General features: G+C 41.4%; 1 protein-coding gene across 2 annotated transcripts in view; it reads right to left on the bottom strand.

Annotated features, from left to right (window-relative positions):
• Positions 1-22,231, bottom strand: part of XPO6 (exportin 6) — a 123,208-nt gene that overhangs the window by 34,885 nt on the left and 66,092 nt on the right. For both annotated transcript variants that reach the window (XM_017525721.2, XM_017525723.2), the window contains exons 7-9: positions 19,394-19,847; positions 15,962-16,088; positions 9,428-9,537 (exon numbers count right to left, since the gene is read on the bottom strand). In XM_017525721.2, coding sequence (XP_017381210.1) covers positions 9,428-9,537; positions 15,962-16,088; positions 19,394-19,847 — 691 coding nt within the window. The remainder of the gene's footprint in view (positions 1-9,427; positions 9,538-15,961; positions 16,089-19,393; positions 19,848-22,231) is intronic.

Genomic DNA, 22,231 nt, shown 5'->3' with positions numbered 1-22,231 from the left:
AGCCTCCACCTCCCGGGTTCAAGCAATTCTCCTGCCTCAGCCTCCCAAGTAGCTGTGATTACAGGCATGTGCCACCATGCCTGGCTAATTTTTATTTTTAGTAGAGACAGGGTTTCTCCATGTTGGGTCTCAAACTCCGGACCTCAGGTGACCCACCTGCCTCAGCCTCCCAAAGTGCTGGGATTATAGACTCTGCCTGGCCGACTCTGCCTGGCCTGTCCCTTCTTTTTCTAAGTATTTTCAAGTTATTGTCTTAGCAGTTGCTCTGGGGATGACAGGCACTGCATATAAATATTACCTAATTCAATGATTCCATGCTTTTAACAGCTGTGACAGGTAAATGTTATCAATACTTTTCTAATGAGGAAACAACAATTAACAGAAGTTAAATAAACTTCCTTAGGCCACAAAGCTATTTTGAGCCTAGGGCTCCCTAACTCAAAATCATGTTCTCTACACATAAATCATCAATGGGTGTTTTTTTTTTTTTTGAGACAGAGTCTCACTCTGTCAACCAGGCTGGAGTGCAATGGCGTGATCTTGGCTCACTGCAACCTCCACCTTCCAGGTTCAAGCAATTCTCATGCCTCAGCCTCCTGAGTGTCTGGGATGACTAGCTTGAGCCAGCCACTACACTTGGCTAATTTTTGTATCTGTAGTAGAGGCGAGGTTTCACCATGTTGGCCAGGTTGATCTCGAACTCCCGACCTCAGATGATCTGCCCACCTCAGCCTCCCAAAGTGCTGGGATTACAGGCATGAAGCACCGCAACAGGCACCAATGGGTTTTAAGCCCACTCCACCCAACTCCCAAAACCTAATCTTTAGTCCATTTTAGGAAGATTTCGAAACTGAAAAGAGCCTGGGGCAACTTTGACCCTTTGATCTGTGTCTAAGAATAATTTCTTAAAGAAACACTCAGAGTGCTAGGTTTGGACATTTCCCACATGTAATCAGAACCTAACTCAGAAGATACCAAGTAATAAGCAACAGTTGCTGCCACAAGGACCAACAAACTGCTCATTTTCAAGAACAAATCATGTTATCTAAATACTCGTCTATCCTGAAATGCTTCTAAGATAAGTTAAGGAGCAAACCACCAGTGCTGGTTAGGAAGCTCTCCACGTCAATCTACTCTCCACAGTTATGATGCTGGGGCTGAGACTGAAAGGACACCTCGTTTCGGTCTGTTAGGTTCTGCCAGCAGGGACACTGGAGGGAGACTGGAAGGAAGGAGAGATAAAAGGACTACATTCTTCCTATGGGCTTGCTGTCCTGGCAGCAGCAACTGGTTCCGGTTTCCAGCTTCATTCCACATTCCCAGAACTAGTATTGTGCACCCTCAGAGGTAGAGGCAACACCCTCTCCTCAAAGGACTGGTCCTAGTTCGAAAAGGTCCCTCCTGTGAACTCCTGCGGCAGCTGTGTGGGGCCCTCTCTTCAGAGAGCTGAACCCTGGTTGCTCAGGGACCAAGCCTCTCTGATCTTCTAGATTTCAGCAGCCCTAGCTTCTTGACTTCGTACTTCTAGCTCTAGGGGTGGAGCTGCTTCCTGTACTTATCATCTGTGTTATCTCAGTGTTCCCTCTGAAATTTATTTAATCAATTTCCTACACTGAATTTTCTGTCCAAATAATTAAGGATGATTTCTGATTTCCTGACAAGACTCTAACACAACACCCAATCTAATACAGGTGAGTACTGGGACAACATGATAACCAAAGCTAAAAGATATCTAATGCCAAGACCAAATATAGTCCATTTAGTTCATGAGGTACAGACCAGGTGATGAGATTCAGTCTACAGACCACTTACAAATCCTCCCGAATTGTCCCACTTCAGAGTTTGGTGACCACAGTATCTTTTTTTCCTTTTTTAACTTAAGAATTTAACCTATGTTAAAATTGACATTTATATTTATTTACTTATTTTTTTTAACATAATTTCAACTTTTATGTTAGATTCAGGGGATACATGTGCAGATTGGTTACCGGAGTATGCTGTGTGATGCTGAGGTCGGAGGTACAACTGATCTCATAACCCAGGCACTGAGCATAGGACCCAATAGCTTTCCAGCCCCTGCTCTCCTCCCCGCCTCCATCTCTTATCAGTCTCCAGGTCAGTTGTTGCCATCCTATGTCCATGAACACCCACTGTTTAGCTCCCAACAACTTATTTCTTAACTAGAGACAGAGACACTCCCTACCTTGCCATATCCAGCAATGACTCCCCCACTGCGTACAAACAACAACCTAACACACGCCAGCCCTGAAGTAGACTGGCAATGGAACAGGACCCAGAAAAGAATGACGGCGGGAAAAAGTCACTAATAAAATCAGCAACACCTGTGGGAAAATTCACCCAATAAAAGCAAAATCCCACTTCACAGAAAGGTAAGATCAAACATTTAGGCCTAGAGTTTATGTTTTTGCCTTTGTTCACAACATACATTTCTAAAGTTACAGAAGTTTCATGCTATAAATTGCTGTGACAGACTAAAACATTTTCACAATTCTGCTAGGAAAGAAAATCTACTTCAGACCAGAGGACAGATGAATTCTGTCATCTATAAATTGTCTGGCTGTGCTAAAAGAAAATTTAGAGACTTTGTATGCAAATGTAACCCTAAATTAGACCTAAAATCTTAACTGGCAATTGGCAACTCTGGCTTCAAAAAAAAACCGTATCACTTAGAAAATTAAACCCAAGCAGGAACCAGGCTAACATACGCATAGATCATTGATCTCCCAAAGTGTCATGTGGGAGGTGGAGAAAGTTTATGGCTGTGGCAGACACTCTGGTTGCCTGCCAATACCTACTCTCCTTCCTTAGCAAGAGAACACTGGGCACTGGGGCCAACTCAAAGACTGTATCTCCCCTGCAGATGGGGGTGGTCAAGGAGAGGCTAAAAGAAGCTACTGGGTGGGACTTCGAAGAAAGCTTCTTTTGCCCAACCTATCCCACATCTCATTCCTGCTGCCTGAATCATGGCTGTGATGTCTGTAGCATCATCCAGCATCCATCTCTGACCATAAGGTGATGATGGAGAGGGAAGCCATGCCTAACAGTAGAATAAATAGGTAAAAGGATCCAAAAAATTACTTGCTACACAAAAAGACCCTACATCTCAAGGAAAAGAAAATCAACAGATGCCAACCTCCAGATGACAAAGGTGTTGGAATTATCCATGACTCTAAAGAAGCCATAATAACAGTGCTCCATGAGGTTCCTCTATGGTCTGCATTGTGTGACTCTTCCCCAAAACCCACTCATTCATATGTTGAAGCCTAACCCTCAATGTGACTGAATTTGAAGACCAGGCCTATAAAAAGGTAATAAAATTACATGAGGTCAAAGAGTAGGGCCTTAATCCAATAGGACTATTGCCCTTCTGAGAAGACGAAGAGACACAAGGGTTCTCTCCCTCCCTTTCCTCACGTGCACAGAAGAAAGGTCACGTGAGCACTCAGAGAAAAGGCAGTGTCTGCCAGCCACCAAGACAGCTCACAGAAACAGAATCTGTGAGCACCTTGATGTGGAACTCCTAGACTCCAAAACTAAGAGAAAATAATTTTCTGCAGTTTAAGGCCACCCTTCTCTCCGTAACTGATAGAACAAGTAGGATAAAGACGACATGTACAGGCTGAGGCATGGTGGCTCACACCTCTAATCCCAGCACTTTGGGAGGCTGAGGCAGGCAGATTACCTGAGTTCAGGAGTTCGAGACCAGCCTGGCCAACATGGCGGAAAACTCCCTCTATACTAAAAATACAAAAATTAGCCAGGGGTGGTGGCAGGCATCTGTAATACCAGCTACTCGGGAGGCTGAGGCAGGAGAATCATTTGACCCCAGGAGATGGGAGGTTGCAGTGAGCCAAAATCATGCCATTGCACTCCAGCCTGGGCAACAGAGCGAGACTCCATCTCAAATAAAAAAAATAAAAACATGTACATATTAAACTAGAAAACAATAACAAAACAGTATATGGAAAATCCCCAAATATTTGGAAACTAAACAGAGGAAATCTCCAAAGAAATTAGAAAATATTTTAACCAAATGAAAATTAAAATGTAACATACAAATTTGAAGGATAAAGCTAAAGCAGGGCTTAGAAGGAAATTTACAGCATTAAATGCTTATATACACCACAGAGATAAGACTATAGGCCTCAAGTTCTGAGAGTTAAATAAAATTATACATGTTAAGGCACCTACAAAGTAGGTGCTCAATAAAATATATATTAATAAAGAATAAATGAACAAATAAATGAATAAAAAACACACAGGTGATAAACAGACAAAATTCCAATTCAGGTAAATACAAAAGATTGAAGCATATTCCTGGATAGCTTTTTCAACTCAATAAAACAACTGAGACCCTATTCACTTGCCCTGTGGGGCAGTCAAGAGCAGGAACTAGAAAGCTACTAGAGCTCTTATCTAAGCCTAGTTCACTCCTTTCACTGCACCACAATGTCATGTGTAACCGTGGCTCTTCCTCTTTATTAGCAGGTTAACCCACTCCAAAAAGCGAGGAGCAGCTTTTCTCACGCTCACTCACATTTGTTTACAGTCCAATCTAATGTCACCGGAATCCCTACGCTGGTTTGTGGCCAGCACTTGCCAGAAATCTAGTCACAAAGAGACTCACAGAACATGACACAATGACTTTAGGTTGCTTCACACACTCAGGTTTCTTCATCTTCCTGTAAAAATAAGTTTCTGCCCAGGTGACTCCCTTCACATAGACAAGCACAAAGAGACGGAAGTGAGAGAGAAAGGGGAGGTGCACCAATGCTTATTTACTGAGCACCTACTGTCAGCCAAGGCGCTTTACACGCATCAATTCATCCCACTTTCTCAACAACTTGTGAGGAAGGCACAATCATCCAAAAGCACAACGAGGAAAGGGAAAGGAAACTCCGGCCTTTCCATGCCATTACCTCAAAATGCAGATCAGGACAACCTACCCCATCAGCCATTCCTCTCTGCAGGGTGAGCTACAGAACATTTACCCCACTGGCACTGGGCCTCAGGCTCTCTCAAGTCCCCACAGTAAACTCCTGACCAGGCAAGGGGACATGCAGAGAGCTCCAATTTCCAAGCTTCTAGAACCAAAAATAAATCTATGTATATTTGTGCTTCTAAATTTGTAGCCTACAATGGTTACCACTTTGTTGTGATGAATGATGCAAAACCTTTAAACCACAAGGGACAGGAAATGCGTGTTGCCTTTGTGACTTAACCACACCTACATTTCCCATTTAAGACACCAAGAAAACATTTTTGACTACTTCCTGCAAGATCAGTTGCTTCTGAAATTTGATTCCAGAATATCCCAACTTCTCTCTCGTATATTTTATCAGTTGACAAACATTTGATCACATGTTCATGCTCTTAATTAACATAAATGTGGTGACCACAGAAGCCAGTGTTCTTCAGCAGCAACTCCTGCAAAACAGCACATCTCTGATATATTAGGGTCTCTCCTAGCCTGAGTGGTGACTGGCAAACTTTTCATCTAAATGCTTTTGAGCACACAATTGTATAAATGTATAATGTAAAGGTTACAGAAAAAATTATAAGCTGAAGTTCAAATATTTTCTTTGTGCAGCCCAGTGGACTAACACATGTTCTTTGTAGTCTACTGTCCTAGACCACTAGTGGGTATCTGATAGGATCAGCAGTTCCCCAGGTGGCGGTTACGACTTCACAGCATAAACCAGAGGAGCTTTGAGGGTTTTCTGTTGTTGGTGGTGTTGTCGTAGTTTTATTTTATTTTAGAGACAGGGTCTTGCTCTGTCACCCAGGTTGGAGTGCAAGGGCATGACCATAGCTCACCGTGGCTTCCAACTTCTAGGCTCAAGCAGTCCTCCTACTTCATCCTCCCAAGCAGCAGGGACTACAGGCATGCGCCACTACGCTTGACTAATTTTTCTATTTTCTGTAGAGACAGGGTCTTGCTATGTTGCTCAGGCTGGTCTCAAGTGATCTTCCCACCTTAGTTCCTATAAGGAGCTGGAACCACGGGTGCATACCACCATGTGTGGCTAATTTGTTTTTTAAGTTTTGGTAGGGACAGGGTCTCATTATGTTGGCCAGGCTGGCCTCAAACTCCTGCCCTCAAGTCATCCTCCTGCCTCAGCCTCCCAAAGGGCTGGGTATTACAGGAATGAGCCATGGCCCTTGGCCATGTTTTATTTTTCAAAGGCATAAAAGCATTATATGTAAGTGTTATGTTTAAAAAAGAATAAATCATGAAAAATTAGAAAGCCTCACTTACGATGACAATCACATGATCAATGAGAAAAATGCCTAGTGTTTAAAGTGGTCAGCCGGAATTACTGACAACTGTGCCATTAGGTAACAGATGCCTGGGCAGGCAGGTAAACATCTGCAGGTGGCCCAGAGGCCTTTAGCCTGTCCAGGGTCATGCCACCTAACTCCACAGTCACCACCACAGTCGAAAAGCAGTAACACCTTCTATTATTCATCATTGCTGTTGTCATCACTGTGACCATTTACTGAGTGCCTGATACAACCTGATGTTGTGCCAGGTATTCTACACACGATTTCCTCGAATCCTAACCATCCTGCATGAGAGGTACTCAGTACGTCCACTTTGCAAGAGGAAATGTGATCAGCATATAACTTGACCAAAAGTAACACGGCTGGCCTAAAGCAAAAAAGGAATTTAAATTCTCTATACCGGTGCTCCTTCTATTAGTATAATGATCTGCAGAAGTGTGTGTTTAATACTAATAATCTGCTAGTATGTATTTTCTCAACAGACCATATTCTTCACATCTCTCATTTGTACTGTTTTTTAAAAAGCATTTTAAATTAATCATTTCCTCAGTTTATTCTCTCAACAAGCTTGTGAGATATGAAGAAATATCTACCACTAAATACAGAAAAATTAAGCATAGTTCCAGAACCAAAAAGATATAACTATTTAGCATGCAAGAAAGATATTTTGGCAAAAGTAACTTTTTCTTCAAGAATCTCATTCAAAAACCCAATTACTTAAAGTTGGCAACTTCACCAAAAACAGGACCTCCTGTTACGTGATACGACTTCTGATATATGAACGTACTATCTATAATCACGTGTGACCTGACACCATAGCAACCTGGAACTTATTCTACAATCACAAAAACCATGTCTGGGAACAAAAGAACAAATGTTTGAACTTGGAAAATAAAATTCTCAACAGAATATGTGCATATTTATTTATTTTAATTTTCAATAGAGAGAGTTCAGCAAATGGTACCAATGACTAGTACCAACAGACACAGAGTCTCACTATGTTCTCAGGCTGAAGAGCAGTAGCCAGCCACAGCGTAATTACTGCACACAGCAGTTTTGAGCTTCTGGGCTCAAGTGACTCTCCTGTCTCAGCCTCCCATGTAGCTGGGACTACAGGCACCCACTACCACACTTAGGTCCTATTTAAAATTTTTAAAACTCCCGGCCAGGCGCGGTGGCTCACGCCTGTAATCCCAGCACTTTGGGAGGCCAAGGCTGGCGGATCACGAGGTCAAGAGATCGAGACCATCCTGGCCAACACGGTGAAACCCCGTCTCTACCAAAAATACAAAAAATTAGCTGGGCATGGTGGCACATGCCTGTAATCCCAGCACTTTGGGAGGCCAAGGCTGGCGGATCACGAGGTCAAGAGATCGAGACCATCCTGGCCAACATGGTGAAACCCCGTCTCTACCAAAAATACAAAAATTAGCTGGGCGTGGCGGCGCACACCTGTAGTCCCAGATACTCGGGAGGCTGAGGCAGGAGAATTGCTTGAACCCAGGAGGTGGAGGTTGCAGTGAGCTGAGGTGGTGCCACTGCACACCAGCCTGGTGCCTGGTGACAGAGTGAGACTCTGTCTCAAAAAAATAAAATAAAACAAAATATTTAAAACTCATAAAACTTCAGCAATGGAAAAGCCTTTGGAGTTCCAGCCCAACCTTTCCTTTGCAGTGGAGTCTCTCCCCTCCACCTCCCACCATTTGGTACATTTCTGGGGAAGGCGTATTCACTAACACCACCACCAACCAAACACTTACAGGGTGCCAAGCATTCTAAATATGTTAGTTCACTATTTCAATTAATGTCTCAACAACTATCATCTTCACCCCCATTTTACAAATGAGGAAACAGAAGCTTCACAGGCTAAGTACCTTACCCAAGTAACCCTAAGTAGGAACTGCAAAACCAGGATCCAAATATAGGTCTGTGAGAACCCCAGTCATGGTTTCCACTCGGCAGAACCTCCCTCATGCACTGGGCAACTTTTACAACACAATGGCCACCTAAGCTGAAACTGCTCTTATGAATACTGTGCAAAGAGGCAGGAGCTATAACCAACTGAGTAAAATCTGCAGGCATTCTATTAAGTAAGTATGATAAAGTACCTAGGGCTAGGTCACCTAGTTTGTAGTCTCATAGCATAAATATACGATTTATACGAATCAGGGTTAGTTTATTAGGAAACTACCCTGATCCTACAATGTAAAATACAGCTTCTTTGCCTCCTTCATCACTGCCTGCTCGCTGTGTGACTGGAATGCAGTCACCTACTGGGAATATGATGGGCATGTTTCTGCTAAGAAAAGCTGCTGTTTTTACTTTCCCCATATATGGATGCTGCCATTATCTTCCTGACATGCTGAATCTCCACCTTCCCATCCTCTTCTCCTCACCCTGTGGCACAAATAACATATTGTACAGGAAATATACGCTCTTCCTGCAAGCAAGAAAAATGGGTTTGAGAAACATAAGGGGGAAAAAACAAACCGTTCCCCATTCTCTGTTTTTTAAAAATACAATAAAAAGTGCAAGAGCAATTATCTCTGAAGTATGGGATTATGAACAACTTATCTTCATTACATTTTTCTATATCTTTTCCTAGCTTTAAAAATGAACACTTTTTTCATGACAGGTAATTATTAATTTATTTAGGAAATTTCCAAACACATGCAAATAGAGTAAGAACATAATGAACCCCAAGTTCCTATCACCTAACTCCAACTTCAATCACCAACACACGGGCCACCTGTTTCTTCTCTACACCAACCCACTTCCCTTCTACCCGCACTGGGTTATTTAAGCAAATCCCAGATGTCAGATCATTTTATCCAATAAATAGTCTGTATCTCTAAAATAAGGGCTATTTTTAAAAATTAAGAACATTAACACAAAAGCACTAAAATGTAAAAAATTAATAATATATATGCCTTCTAAATTTTTTTAAAGTCTTAATAAAATACTTAAAAGAGAAAAAAAGGAAATGCTCAATGGCCTTACTGCCCTAACATTTTACATGACTCAGCTTCACTGAAAAGGTCCAGATGCATGGCTGTCCCTTAGGCCACTAGAGTAACTGCCAAAATGACCATATCTAGTTATCAGTGTTTGAGGAGTTTACCTGTTGAGAACTGCTTCCTTGTCTCCAAGACGGCTTTTAATTTTACTTGTCAGATAGTCCAAAAAGAGCGTCCAGATATCCAAACAAGAGAAGTAACCTTCATGAGTAGGCTATAGTATAAAAAAAATCCAGACAATGAAATTATTTAATGCTACTATTCCTTAGAAACACAAGTCAGCGTTTAATTCCAGCAGAATGATAAAATCATAAGCCTAGATTCCCCAGTTTCCCAGTAAACAAAACTGGTGGCTTTTAGTCCGTCTATACCATTGGGCCCTCGTGAACCTAACAAGACAAGGGTACCATGGACCACATCATGGCGAGATACTATGCAGGACAACCTGAGTTATAAAATAAGTCAAGGAAAAACCTATCTTAAAATCTGAGACGGGTGGAAAGGGTTCTTACATATCATCTAGTTTAAATCTATTTTCAAGAGAAAGAAATTGAGATCCAGAGATATGAGTTGTTCAAGATCAGAGGTAAAAGCAGGTGCATTTACCCCCAGCCAATGCTCTTTCCACTACAAACCATTATAAGACCAAAATTTAGTTTCAGTGGCTCCAAAGGTGACAGGTTCACACACTGGAATGCAAGGACAGAAACTCTTGCAGTATCCCTATAGAACAGACTAAAAATGAGCTCATTAAGTCTGACCCTCAGGGCATGATCCCATTTGCTAAAGCAGGGGTGTCAAACTGGCTAACAGCAACCTCTAACCAAGTGCTAATGTGGAGGAACAAAGTAAAAAGTCTTTGTAGGATCCTAGTAGTACGATGAAGACCACTGCACTAGTTAACTTTCTCAAGGGCTTTAAGATTCTAGTTCATGCAAAATCCAGGCAACAACATAATCTCCAACAGCTAGTCCTTCCTGTACGCATTCACACTTACCTTGTGGCTCCAACCTGATATCTCCACTCAAATGCTCACTACCTGCAAGATTCCTTTGGTTTTGCTAGTGGCTACCTCACTGGACCACACATTTGGTGACAAAATCAAATATGAAAATAAATACCATCACCTTCTTGGATTAGTTTCTTTCCATTTCTGATCCACATGGAAATCTAGACATTTATATGAGTATACTTAGTTAATATTTTTGTACTAGGGCATATTTTCACAAGGGCCTATATCGAGGTGCCCAAGAAATAACGAACATTGGGTACTGGTGTCCAGTGGGCGTTCTGTACCTAAGCTAAAGTCTGAGACAGAATAAGTGTGACTTGGCTGGATGCGGTGGCTCATACCCATAATTCCAGCACTATGAGAGCCCAAGGCGAGTGGACTGCTTGAGGCCAGGAGTTCAAGACCACCCCAGTCAATATAGTGAGAGCTGGTGTCTACATTTTAGAAAAAAATTGAAATATATTTTTAAAAAGAAAGAAAAAGAAAAGAAGGAAAGGAAAGGAAGGAGGGAGGGAGGGAGGGAAGGAGGGAGGGAGGAAGAGACAGACTTAAAAAGCCAGGCAAACTCCAACTTCACAACCCAAAAGGTAGCTCTGGAACTAGACAGGATCAATTTCAGAAAACAAAATGACCAAGTCCTGTCTCTACTTCATACTTGGCAATATCAGGAGTGTCCATGACATGAAGTGAACCAGGAGAATAACCAGGAAAAACAATGAAGAAGCCACATGGAAATGATATGGCCACCAGACACAGTGGCTCACGCCTCTAATCCTAGCACTTTGGGAGGCCCAGGCGGGTGGATCTCGAGACCAGTCTGGCCAACATGGCATAAACCTTATCTCTACAAAAAATACAAAAATTAGCCAGGTATGGCAATGCACACTTGTGATCCCAACTACTCGGGAGGCTGAGGCAGGAGAATCGCTTGAACCCAGGAGGTGGAGGTTGCAGTGAGCCGTGATCACACCACTGCACTCCAGCCTGGGTGACAGAGCAAGACTCTGTCTCAAAAAAGGAAAAAAAAGAAAAAGAAAATGACATGAGTATTCCTCAGACAAGCCACTAGACTTGCCCATCCAAGACACACACTCTCGTCCTGGCTTCGATTTGCTGAGCTTCCCTCAAGTCAGTGACCAAGGTTGTCCCTCCTTGGTTTAAAAATATCCACCACCCCCTCAAAAGAGCACAGCTCCTCAGATGCACGTGGAAGTGCCTTTGAGAAAGGCTACCACACAAATCCAAGTATTATGGCTCCGTCAAAGTACTTTATACTTATACATGTCAACTTCATGCATGTGAACTGAGGATTTGCTGTATGGCTCAAGGCTGGGGAAAAAGGTGAGCAGACACCCCCTGTATAACTTGAAACACCACCTTTCACATCCATTCCTGCAGGCCCCACTGTGAGGGCTTGTGCACTGCCCACAGGCTGCCCATAACCTGGCCTCTGATAGTTGCTGTGAACATGGTTCATTCCGGTCACAAAGATGATGGGCTGGCTCCACTTTTGAAATCGCCTAACTTTTCAAAACCTTCACAGACCCATTCTTAAAATGAACCTAGACTCCAATTTACTTTTCAGATTCCAGGGCTAACTGATGTCTGATAATCCAGGCAGTTTTCTTTAAGAAACTAATGATGTCACTCTTGTCTTCCAAGTGGTTTACACTGTTTAGTTTTCATTTGCATTGTTCTATGTGAACAAGAGTCTTGGGAATATTTTGCTTCTTCCCCTTTTACAGATAAAGAAACCAAGGCTCAGAAGTCAAGTCATGTCTTGCCCAAGGTAACAAGACAATTAACGAACAAAATCAGAAATAGGAAGTGGATCTTGGCCAGGCACAGTGATTCATGCCTATTATCCCAGCACTTTGGGAAGCCGAGGCAAGTGGATCACCTAAGGTCAGGAGTTTGAGACCAGCCTGGTCAACATGGTAAAACCCCATCTCTACAAATAATACAAAACATTAGCCAGGCATGGTGGCAAGTGCCTATCATCCCAACTACTCAGGAGGCTGAGGCAGAAGAATCACTTGAACCCAGGAAGAGGAGGTTGCAGTGAGCTGAGATCCCGGAAGGTGGAGGTTGCAGTGAGCTGAGATCACGCCACCCTTCCCCTCCTCAGGGTATACCATCTCAGGCAGGGTTTCAGGAAAAAGGGGCAAAATGAAAAACACATGAACAAGAAGGAAGTAGTGAGGGTGCACAAAGCTTAGAAGCATTGAGACAGAGAGATGTAGGCTTACAGACAGCCACGAGGCTCAGTAAGCAAGGTGAGGCAGGAGGCAGCAGACACCTGCTGAGCACTGCTAGCGGGAGGCGACGGTGGCAGGGTGCTTAGGTTAAGGGAAAAATGCAGGAAAAGAAACAGAAAAGGAGAAATGGTTAAAAAAAGATACTAGCACCATCTTCTGTCTTATTACTGTTCTTCAGAATTATGTTTATCAGTACAGTGATGTATCATATAACAACATTTTGATCAACAATAGACTGCATGCATGACAGTGCCCCAATAAGATAACACTGTATTTTTATTCTACCTTTTCTATGTTTAGATACAAATACCTACCATGCGTTACAGCTGCCTACGGTATGCAAACAGTGGCGTAGTAGAGTAGTACTCTACGCAGTAATACACTGCACAGGTTTGCGGCCTCCGATCTTGGCTTCTGTAAGTGCACTCTATAATGTCCACACAATTATGACATCACCTAACAACACATTCATCAGAAGACATCCCTGTCAATTAAGGGATGCAATGCATGACTGTACTAAAATTCGTGAATGTTGAAAACAAAAGGCAAAAGTATTAAGTAAGTATACTCATATAACCCTCTAGACGAGAGAAAGACCTATTTTCCCACATTACAGATAATAAAGCTATGATAGAGTAAGATCATACTTGTTATTGAACAGATGAGAACTTAAAGCTCTCTCCTGGGATCATTTAATTACTTATTCTTAAATCTTATTCCAAAGACCTCCCCTATGAGCAGGCCTTGGTCCTAGAGTGCACCTTGCCACCTTTTCACCACTCTACCGCCCAGCAAAGGGCTGTCTGCCCTGGTTTACCCACAGTAAGCTGGGACAGTGCATCTTTCAGGTTCTTGTCCCTGTCTAATGCTCAGAATCTGATTCTGTCTGGACCTCAAGGACACACCTACTCCCACAGGTGGTCAGCATGCACTCAGAAAGGCAGATCCTCATACAAGAGATCAGGAGGGCAGAAACAAGCTCATCTGACGATTCCAGGTACAGAGAGGAAGAAAGAAGCTTGTGGTTTGCTTCATGAGTATGCTTTTTCCCCAATTACTTTCCCAATATATAAATATAATATAGAAATATAGAAAACCACCATTTTCAATTCAATAACACACAGGAGTCTAGTGAAAGAATAAAAAAATAAACAAGGGGAAAGACCTGAAGATACCCATTGCAGTCTATCTTCTTAGGTAGAGAAACTGAAATCTAAAGAAATTATTTCTCCAAGGACACAGACCTAATAGAGATAAGCAGACCTCAAACACAAAACTTTTCAAACACAAAACTTTTGAGTCCAAATCCAAAGAAACAGGCATAAGACGTAACTACTTTAAAACACTCTGACTTTCTTCTATGCTCTCTACACTAGAAGGCCCCATTACACAGAGAGTAAAAAACATGTTAAGACATTGTCATTCCATCTCCCCCAAGCAAGACTCCCGTTTCTGACCTCAAACTGGCTCCTCAGCTGTCTCATTTCTGCTACGCTATTTAACACTCACTCAATGTTCCCTCAAACCCTCCTTTTCCATGGTCTCCTTTAAAACTCCTCTGGATGTCTCAAAACTGTCCTGCCTGTGATGCTTCTCCCCTACATCCTCATCCGCCTACACTCCCGAGGACTAGAGAGCTCGGCGCGGCTCTCCTCATGCTCTGCACTCCCTTGCCCCTCTACCTGACACAGCTGAACTTCTTCAAGTTTTGGCCCTCCCTCCCCTGCTCCCAGGACTGGCTCATCCTGATCACTTGGTTCTCTTCTATTTTCATGTGCCAAGATCTTCCTTGAGAAAGGTCAGCTTTCACACCAAACCCCTGCTCCAAGTCATACACACAACCCTCCTGCCTAGGCCCTTTCCTCTCCTCTAGCCACATTAAGCTACAACACTGGTAGTTTTTGTTTTTGTTTTTTTAAAAAGGCCACTTGTAAAATCAAATGTCCTCAGTGACCCCATGAGTTTCATCCCTGGTACATACCAACAAAAAGAGCTATCTGTGTACATCCAAAAGCATGTACAAGAATGTTCACTGCAAGATCACCAGGCACTGGAAGCAGCCAAATCAGCAGGGGAGTAGACTTGCAGGCAATGACTTACAGCAGCAACGGCAGTCAACACACTACTGCCACACACAACACAAGCGAGGCTCACAAACACAAGGTCCAACAAAAAACAGATAAAACAGACACTATGTGCTTTCATTCCGAGAAGCTCTAAAACAGGCGAAAGTAATCTGTGGTAAAAGATCAGGACTGGGTTACTTCTGGGGAGAAAGGAAGGGAAGTGGCTAGAAAGGACATGAGGAGATTTCCTGGGTGCTGGCGACATTCTATGTCCTGACTTAGGTGATGGTTACATGCATATGTCAATCTGGGGAAAATTCATCTAACTACACATAAGATTTATGCACTTTTCTGTATGTGTGTCATAGTTCAATAAAAAGCTTATTTTAAAAACACACAGCTGGGCATGGTAGCTCACACCTGTAATCTCAGCATTTTAGGAGGCCCAGGCAGGAGGCCTACTTGAGGCCAGGTGTTCAAAATCAGCCTGGTCAACATAGCAAGACCTGGTCTCTACCAAAAACTTTAAAAACAAAAATAAAAAATAAAAACACACACCAACAGGCACAGGGGATAGAATGTGACCAAAATATCTAAAACTGTACTGGGGTGTTGCTTGTACAGCTCTATGAATTCACTGCACATCACTGAATCATACAATTACAATGAGGGAATTTTATTGTATATAAAATTATACCTCAGTAAAGCCACATCTATAATTTTATATATTTTTATATGTGTGTGTATATATAAAAATACTGAGTCACCAGAATATAAACCCAATTCAGGCAAAGACTTTGTTTGTGAAGGTTATATGTCTAGCTCCTGGAATACAATAGGAGCTCAAAAAACATTTGTTGAAGGGGAGAAAAAACTGGACACTACCAAAACTTAACTCTCCAGAGCTTCACTATATATAATCTTCTTGAGGGAAGCTTCAGTGACAGTTACAGCATAAAACTAAACACCCTAATTTCACACTTTTCCTGTCTTTTGCTTTGCTCACATAATAGTGGTCAAGAGCCCCAACTCTGTGTTCAGATCCCAGCTCCACCACTTACTACACTGTCTGACTCTAAATAAGTTAACGGTTGTGCCTCAGTCTCTTTATCTGCAGAACAGAGAGGACAATAATAATAGTACCTCCTTCACAGTGATGTCAGGAGGATTAAACCAGTGACTCTTCACTGAATAAGCACTATGTTAATGTTTGGAAAATAAAGTTGAAAGAAAAGTTCTTTCTTCTGAAAGTTACAAGGTAAATCTTTTCTCTGGAAGGGAAAGACGGCTTTGGTGCTTTACCTGATGAAATGTGTACTTGAACAAAAGTGTCAAAAACTCCACCACAGGGAACTGGGAGTAAGACTCGATTCTTCTTAGATGAACACTCACAAAGAGCCGAAGAAAGTCGGTAAACTTCTCAATATAGCTAAATGAGACAAGACAAAAGGTAACAATAAGAAACCCAGCTACCTCCTTGGAAGAGAACTTAAATTCAATCCAAAGTTCTTTCAGTACAGAACTATACAAATTTGTAATATATTTTCTTTTAAAAATATAAAGGCCTGCAACAATTACCTATGGGACAGGCAACCCTTCATTCCATTAACCACCTGAAACATAGCAGAAAAGCAACTTTAATCCTCAGACACTGTCTGCTAAGGCTTCTTATAATCTAGTGCGCTCACATTTTCTAAGTCATTTGTGTTGTGACCCAATTAAAGTGAAAGGAAATGATGATAAAAAGTTAATGGGCAGATCACTGTGTCATTTCAATCTGGCAAGTCTACAAGGCTGGTTTTCTTTCCAGGAGGCCAAAATACTAAAATGAATGGTGTTAAAGACACAAAAACAAAACCAGACTACAAAGGGCATGGCATCCAGGTAAGATGTATTCAGGCTTGCAACCTAATGGCCATTTTCCCCTCTTTAGTTCCTGGTGCTAATTAAACATAGCACATCCCAATACTCTAAAAGTGATTTCAGATATAAGGGAGGAAGGCTGTTAGAGCTGGGCAAGCCTCAGGGACTTTAGTCTGATGCTTCCATTTTGCAAAGGAAGCCCAGAGAGATAAAGTGACCGGCCCAAAGTCACTCAGCCAACTCATGGCAGAACGGGACTATCATCCACTCCCAATCCAGTGCTCTTTCTTTTCACTTCACAGTGAATCCCCAACTCATTTGTATTCACAAACTCATTTCATAGAAGAGTGTGGGTCATAGCTGCAAGGATAAGAGATCTCTGTTATTAAATACACAGCACATCATCACTCTCACATTTCAGAAACTGTCATTTTAAGCCCCTAAATACCAAAAGGTGATTAGAAAATGAGATGGCTATACCTCACAAATCACATTTCAGAGACCAACACAAAAAAAAAAGACATACTAGGCCTTAGCTGAAAATGAAATAATAGCTAAAAGCAATTCTGAAACTCATGACTGCAAAAGCTATTTTTTAAAACAGAGATATGTGAAATAATAAAAGGAGAGAAGACTACTACTCAGAAAAGCAAAACTGGCCCAGAAATCAAATGTCCCGTGCTGCTCCTGGGACCTATCTCCCTGAGGGTAGCCAGGCGCCTGTCTGACCTCTATATGGCCGAGCTTATTTGCAGCTTTTTAAAAATTACATATTAATTTGTTTTGATAAAAAGAATAGCTGTCTCTTTGGATCATGGGGCCAAGTACTCGAAAAACAGGCACTAAAATCAACTGTTTTTAGAAACAGTAACATATAACAACACTTCTCTCTGATGTCATCAATTACCAATACTCAAGTAGGAACTCTTTCCTCACCAGCTTTATGTACTACATGATGGTTTTATATGGACAAAGTCACCAGCCAGCTGACTTTTCTTTAGGAAAGTGCACTCAATTCACTACCACCCATTTAAAAAAAAAAAAAAAGACAGAGAGAGAGAGAGAAAGAGAAGCCATGGGCAAAATACAAAACAATCTCAATTTTATTTAGTATCCCAATTTTTTAAAAAATACAAACAAGGCTGCTCAGTAGCTAAAACTACAGATTTTATTTCACCTCATTTTCTTTCCCTTGCCCACCTTCTGGTACAGGTGCTAATGAACAGTAGAAAGTTAGGGGAAAAGGCAGTAGAGGGAAAGAGAAGCCAAGGATGTGGTTAGCAGCTCCTAAACAACTGAGAATGGACTGAGCTGTTTAGAATTAGTGGTAGGGGACCCAGAGGCAGGAAGCAAGCACACAGCATTGTTCATGTCACCTTTCTGCTCCCAGGCACCTCTCAGCTTTCACAGGGCAATAGGAAGCACAGGATTAAAATGTAAAACCAAGAGCACAAAAGTTACACATAACAACATCAATACATAGACAATCCATGATGACATTTCTATACCACCCAAATGGAAGTCACAACAAAGCATCTGTGACTACATTATGATTCAAGTCAAAACAACTGATATTTGATGGTTGATACAAGCAGCTAGATTTTTAAATTAACATATGAAGAGATATTGACATGAGACACACAGATCATTCAAAAAACATGAAAGTAATACATCCTTTCTTAACCACAGATAGAATATGAAAGTGTGAATAAGGATGCCTTTGAATTCATATAGAAAGCTACCATCAAATAATTTTTAAAAACATATTATCATATCAGACTATTATACAAAACAAACAACACAGTTTTACATAAACCAAGCCAAAATAATCTTATGTACCAATTTTTTAATTTTAGAAAAACTTTCTAAAACTGCCCAATTTAAAAAGCACTAAAACTTTTAATTTTAGGCACTTGACTTTATATTCTGCTATTTATTCTAAGGAAAAGGAAATAGCTTAATTCTGTATAGCTTAATAACACAGGACCATCAAAGGAAAATTGAGTAGAATATCTGCAACTTTTGCTGCCACATAATCTGTAAATATTTACTAATTCGATATAATTTACTGCTTGAAAGTCTCTAAACAGTCAATCTGATTTTTCATAAGTTTCCAACTTCCCTTGTTTTCATATAGCTGTAGCGTCATGTTAACCAAAGTTGTAAGATACAAAAATGAACTCATCTGCAAGAGACATAAATAATGAAACCCTGCCTCAGAGTACTGTGTTAGAGTCATCTTTTAGAGTGCTTTAAAAAAAAAAAAAAAGGTAGGTCATTGTAGGCTCCACTAGAGAAGACAATAACGAAGGAATACAGGCGTGTGCTACATTAACCTGTGCACACATTAACATCCCTCCTATTGTTTAATGAAAACTTGCCACTGGCGTAAAACTCATAATAACAACAACATTCCTATACACTGCAGAATGTTCACTTGGGAAAAGTCAAGTAGTAAAAACTGACACCAAGTGAGAAAGGGCGATTGTAACTCCTGTACCTCCACGGACCTCTTCTCCTGTTCTTGGCTACGCAGGAGCAGCAGTCTCAGTCCCTGCACCACCTCAGACCTGCAAGCAAATAGTAAGGAAAAGGGGGCAGGAGGAGCAGAAGGGAGGACAGGAGGTGGATGGGGAGGAAAGACAACAAACCTGCACAAGGCACAAGCAGTTTCAACCTCAGTCACTTCCCTTGACCACCCTAGCCCTTCCAGCTAATCTCAGAGTTACTGGCACACACCTACCTTTCTGTTCCTCACCAGCAGCCCCATATTCTGAAATCAAAGAGGATTACAGATGCCATGCGGCACAGCATGGTAAACAGTCAGGGCCCTTTCTTTGGGCACACCGGCTCCACACCTGGTTTCATTACCTCTCATCGAGCTCTTCTAGCCTGCTCTTCACTGTGTGGGCATTGTTATCCTTGGTGATTTTCTGCAGGAGGTAGAAAGTCTGCTGGAACATACGCAGTAAATACTCCTCGAATTCCATAGGCACACAGTTCTTGGACATGAGTTCATTGATGCAGGACATGGCCAAGACCCCCAGCCGGCCGCGCTCCTGACCCGAGACACAGTTCTGGCTGCTGCCGTTAACTGACGCCATCTTTCTGGCCCGGACGTCACAGCCAAATCGCGCAAAGTGGAATATGGTGGTAAGGAGGGATGGGGTGATGCTCGCAGACAGAGGAATCCAACTGAAGAGATGGGCCAGGCACTCCAAGGCCAGGGAACAGATATACTCACTCTCCACGTCAAGGATGGGAATTGGCTGATTCAACAGTTTGGCTGAACGAGGACTCTGCAACAGGTTACTCAGTAAGTCACCTGAAAATAAAAAAGGCTTTTAAGCTATCCTGTATCAAATCTCTTACAAATGACTTTAAGTAATTCTCCTTCAAAAAAAAAATTCAGTTTGGTTACCTATGAAATCAAAAAATAAAATCTATATGCTCAAAGTTAAATACTAATTAGGAAAATTCAACAGTAGAGCACAAATAAGATAATTGATTATGATTCTTAGTGAGGGGGGTCTGGATATAATCTTTAGTGTTTTGAATTAAATTTAGTTGTAGTGAGATTTGCAGAACAGCAGTTTCCCAGGAGACATAAGGGAAGAGGAGATAGGATTATTCTCTGGCTACAAAACCCCACATCCACTTGTTTTTATTTCCTTGCTACTGTTCCCCCAAAACATGACTTTGCTTTTGAAAAGCATGATACATGAATAAACAAACAAATAAATAAACAAACAAATAAAAATCCCTAACACCACATATAGAGTTGGACACCAAATGAATTAAAGACTTAAACCAAAGGTAAAACTTTAAAGTTAACAGAAGAAAATATAAAAGTATTTGAAATATAAGAAAAGAGAGAAAAAGACTCACTAAAACTACCAAAATGAAAACCTTAACAAAAAATACTGAAGCATATAATATCACAATTAAAAGTTTCTAATCAATGAAAATATTAAGGGAGAGTTACCAGGCAAACAACAGACTGTGAGAAGATATTCACAGTTTCTAACACCAAAAGGGACTAAAAGCTAAAACATATTTTATTTAAAATATATATATTTTTTAATGCTGCACATCAGTAAACACAACCCCAGTACAAAAACAGGCAGTTGATATGAAGAGACAATTTTCAGAGAAAGAAACTCTAAAGCATATGAAGAGACTTCAAGTTCATTAGTAATCAGAAAAAGCAAATTAAAAGGATTCTGAAAAAATGTTGGTGAACGCCACATGTCAAGTACAAGGAATGGACGCAGGAACCTTCACAAGGCGCTGAAGGAGGATGGGCATTCTGAGGAGGACCGGGCACTCTGGAGTCCTATTAAATATTCACATATCCTTTCGCCTGACCATTCTCCCTGTGTGCTCCCAACGCAATCCTCACATGGGTCCACAAGGGGACAGGCAGAGGTGCGTGAAGCGGAGAGCTGGAGGCAGTCTGGCCTCCTCCCTGGCAGGAGAGGATAGGGAATGCAGAGGCAGATATCATATCACACAGTGAGCAGAAGCAGAGGACTAAGGCACAGACAGGCAACAGCTTGGAGAGGCCTTAAAAAGATACAGTTAAATTAAAAGTAAGAAACAGAATGGTAGTTTCACCACGCCATTTACATACTAAAATACATGGACACAAAACTGTAAGTTTTTACAAGAACATGTTACCAAACAAAGGATAGATGTTATCTACATTAAAATGGCTGTTGACTACAGGGAAGGGTGCCCACAAATTCAAAACTATTTTTAAAGGAATACTAAGATGTTCTTTTCCTTTTTCACTTTCATTATCTCCAAGTGTACAATGGAGCTTTCCAGAGGCTATATCACATGGGATATTGCAACAGATAAAATGCAGAAGCTCTCTTTCACTAAGCCACGTTAGAGATTTGCAAAACTGTAAAACCACCACTTTTTCTCAGTGAATTTGTTTGCTTTCAAAAAGTAGTTTTTATTAAAGTATATTTTCTGTTAATATGTAATGCTTTCATCAGTTATTTTTAAATAAATTAACGACTATTTGTACATTTTTTCAGTTTTTCTATCAACAGATATAACTTACAAAGCATTTTAAGAACCTCAGGAATTTTTTAAGAGTACAGGGGCCCCAAAACCCAAAACTGGAGAACCATGGGGCTACTCTGTGGAGCTGCACCAGTAGTGTAATCAGGGAGCTCATCAGAAATACAAATCAGGCCCCATCCCACACCCTACTGGAGTAGAGCCTGAAGGGGTTGGGGTCCAGGAATCTGTGTTCTTACAAAGCGCTCCAAGTGATTCTTACGCTTGCTTGATTTTTGAAAGCACTAGACTAAAGGAAATCAAACAAAATGAAACAGGAAAAAAAAGCTGTAAAATTATTTTAGAGAAGACAAAAGAAGAAAAATATTTAAAACTATAACAAGAGGCCAGGTACAGTGGCTCACACCTGTGATCTCAGCATTTCTGGAGGCTAAGGCAGGCAGATCACTTGAGCTCAGGAATTCAAAACCAGCTTGGACAACATAGCAAGAATGCATTTCTACAAAAAATACAAAAATTAGCCAGGCATGGTGGTGCAGCCCTGAAGGCCCAGCTACTCAGGAGGCTTAAGCAGGAGGATCACTTGAGCATGGGGATGTCAAGGCTGCAGTGAGCTATGATTGTACCACTGTACTCCAGCCTGGGTGACAGAGCAAGACTCTGTCTTTTAAAAAA

The sequence above is a fragment of the Cebus imitator genome, unplaced genomic scaffold (genome assembly GCF_001604975.1).
Source record: "Cebus imitator isolate Cc_AM_T3 unplaced genomic scaffold, Cebus_imitator-1.0 Scaffold39, whole genome shotgun sequence".
In the NCBI taxonomy this organism is placed as follows: domain Eukaryota; kingdom Metazoa; phylum Chordata; class Mammalia; order Primates; family Cebidae; genus Cebus; species Cebus imitator.
The sequence above is the reverse complement of the archived record's forward strand: the minus strand, read 5'-3'. Positions and strand labels throughout refer to the sequence as shown.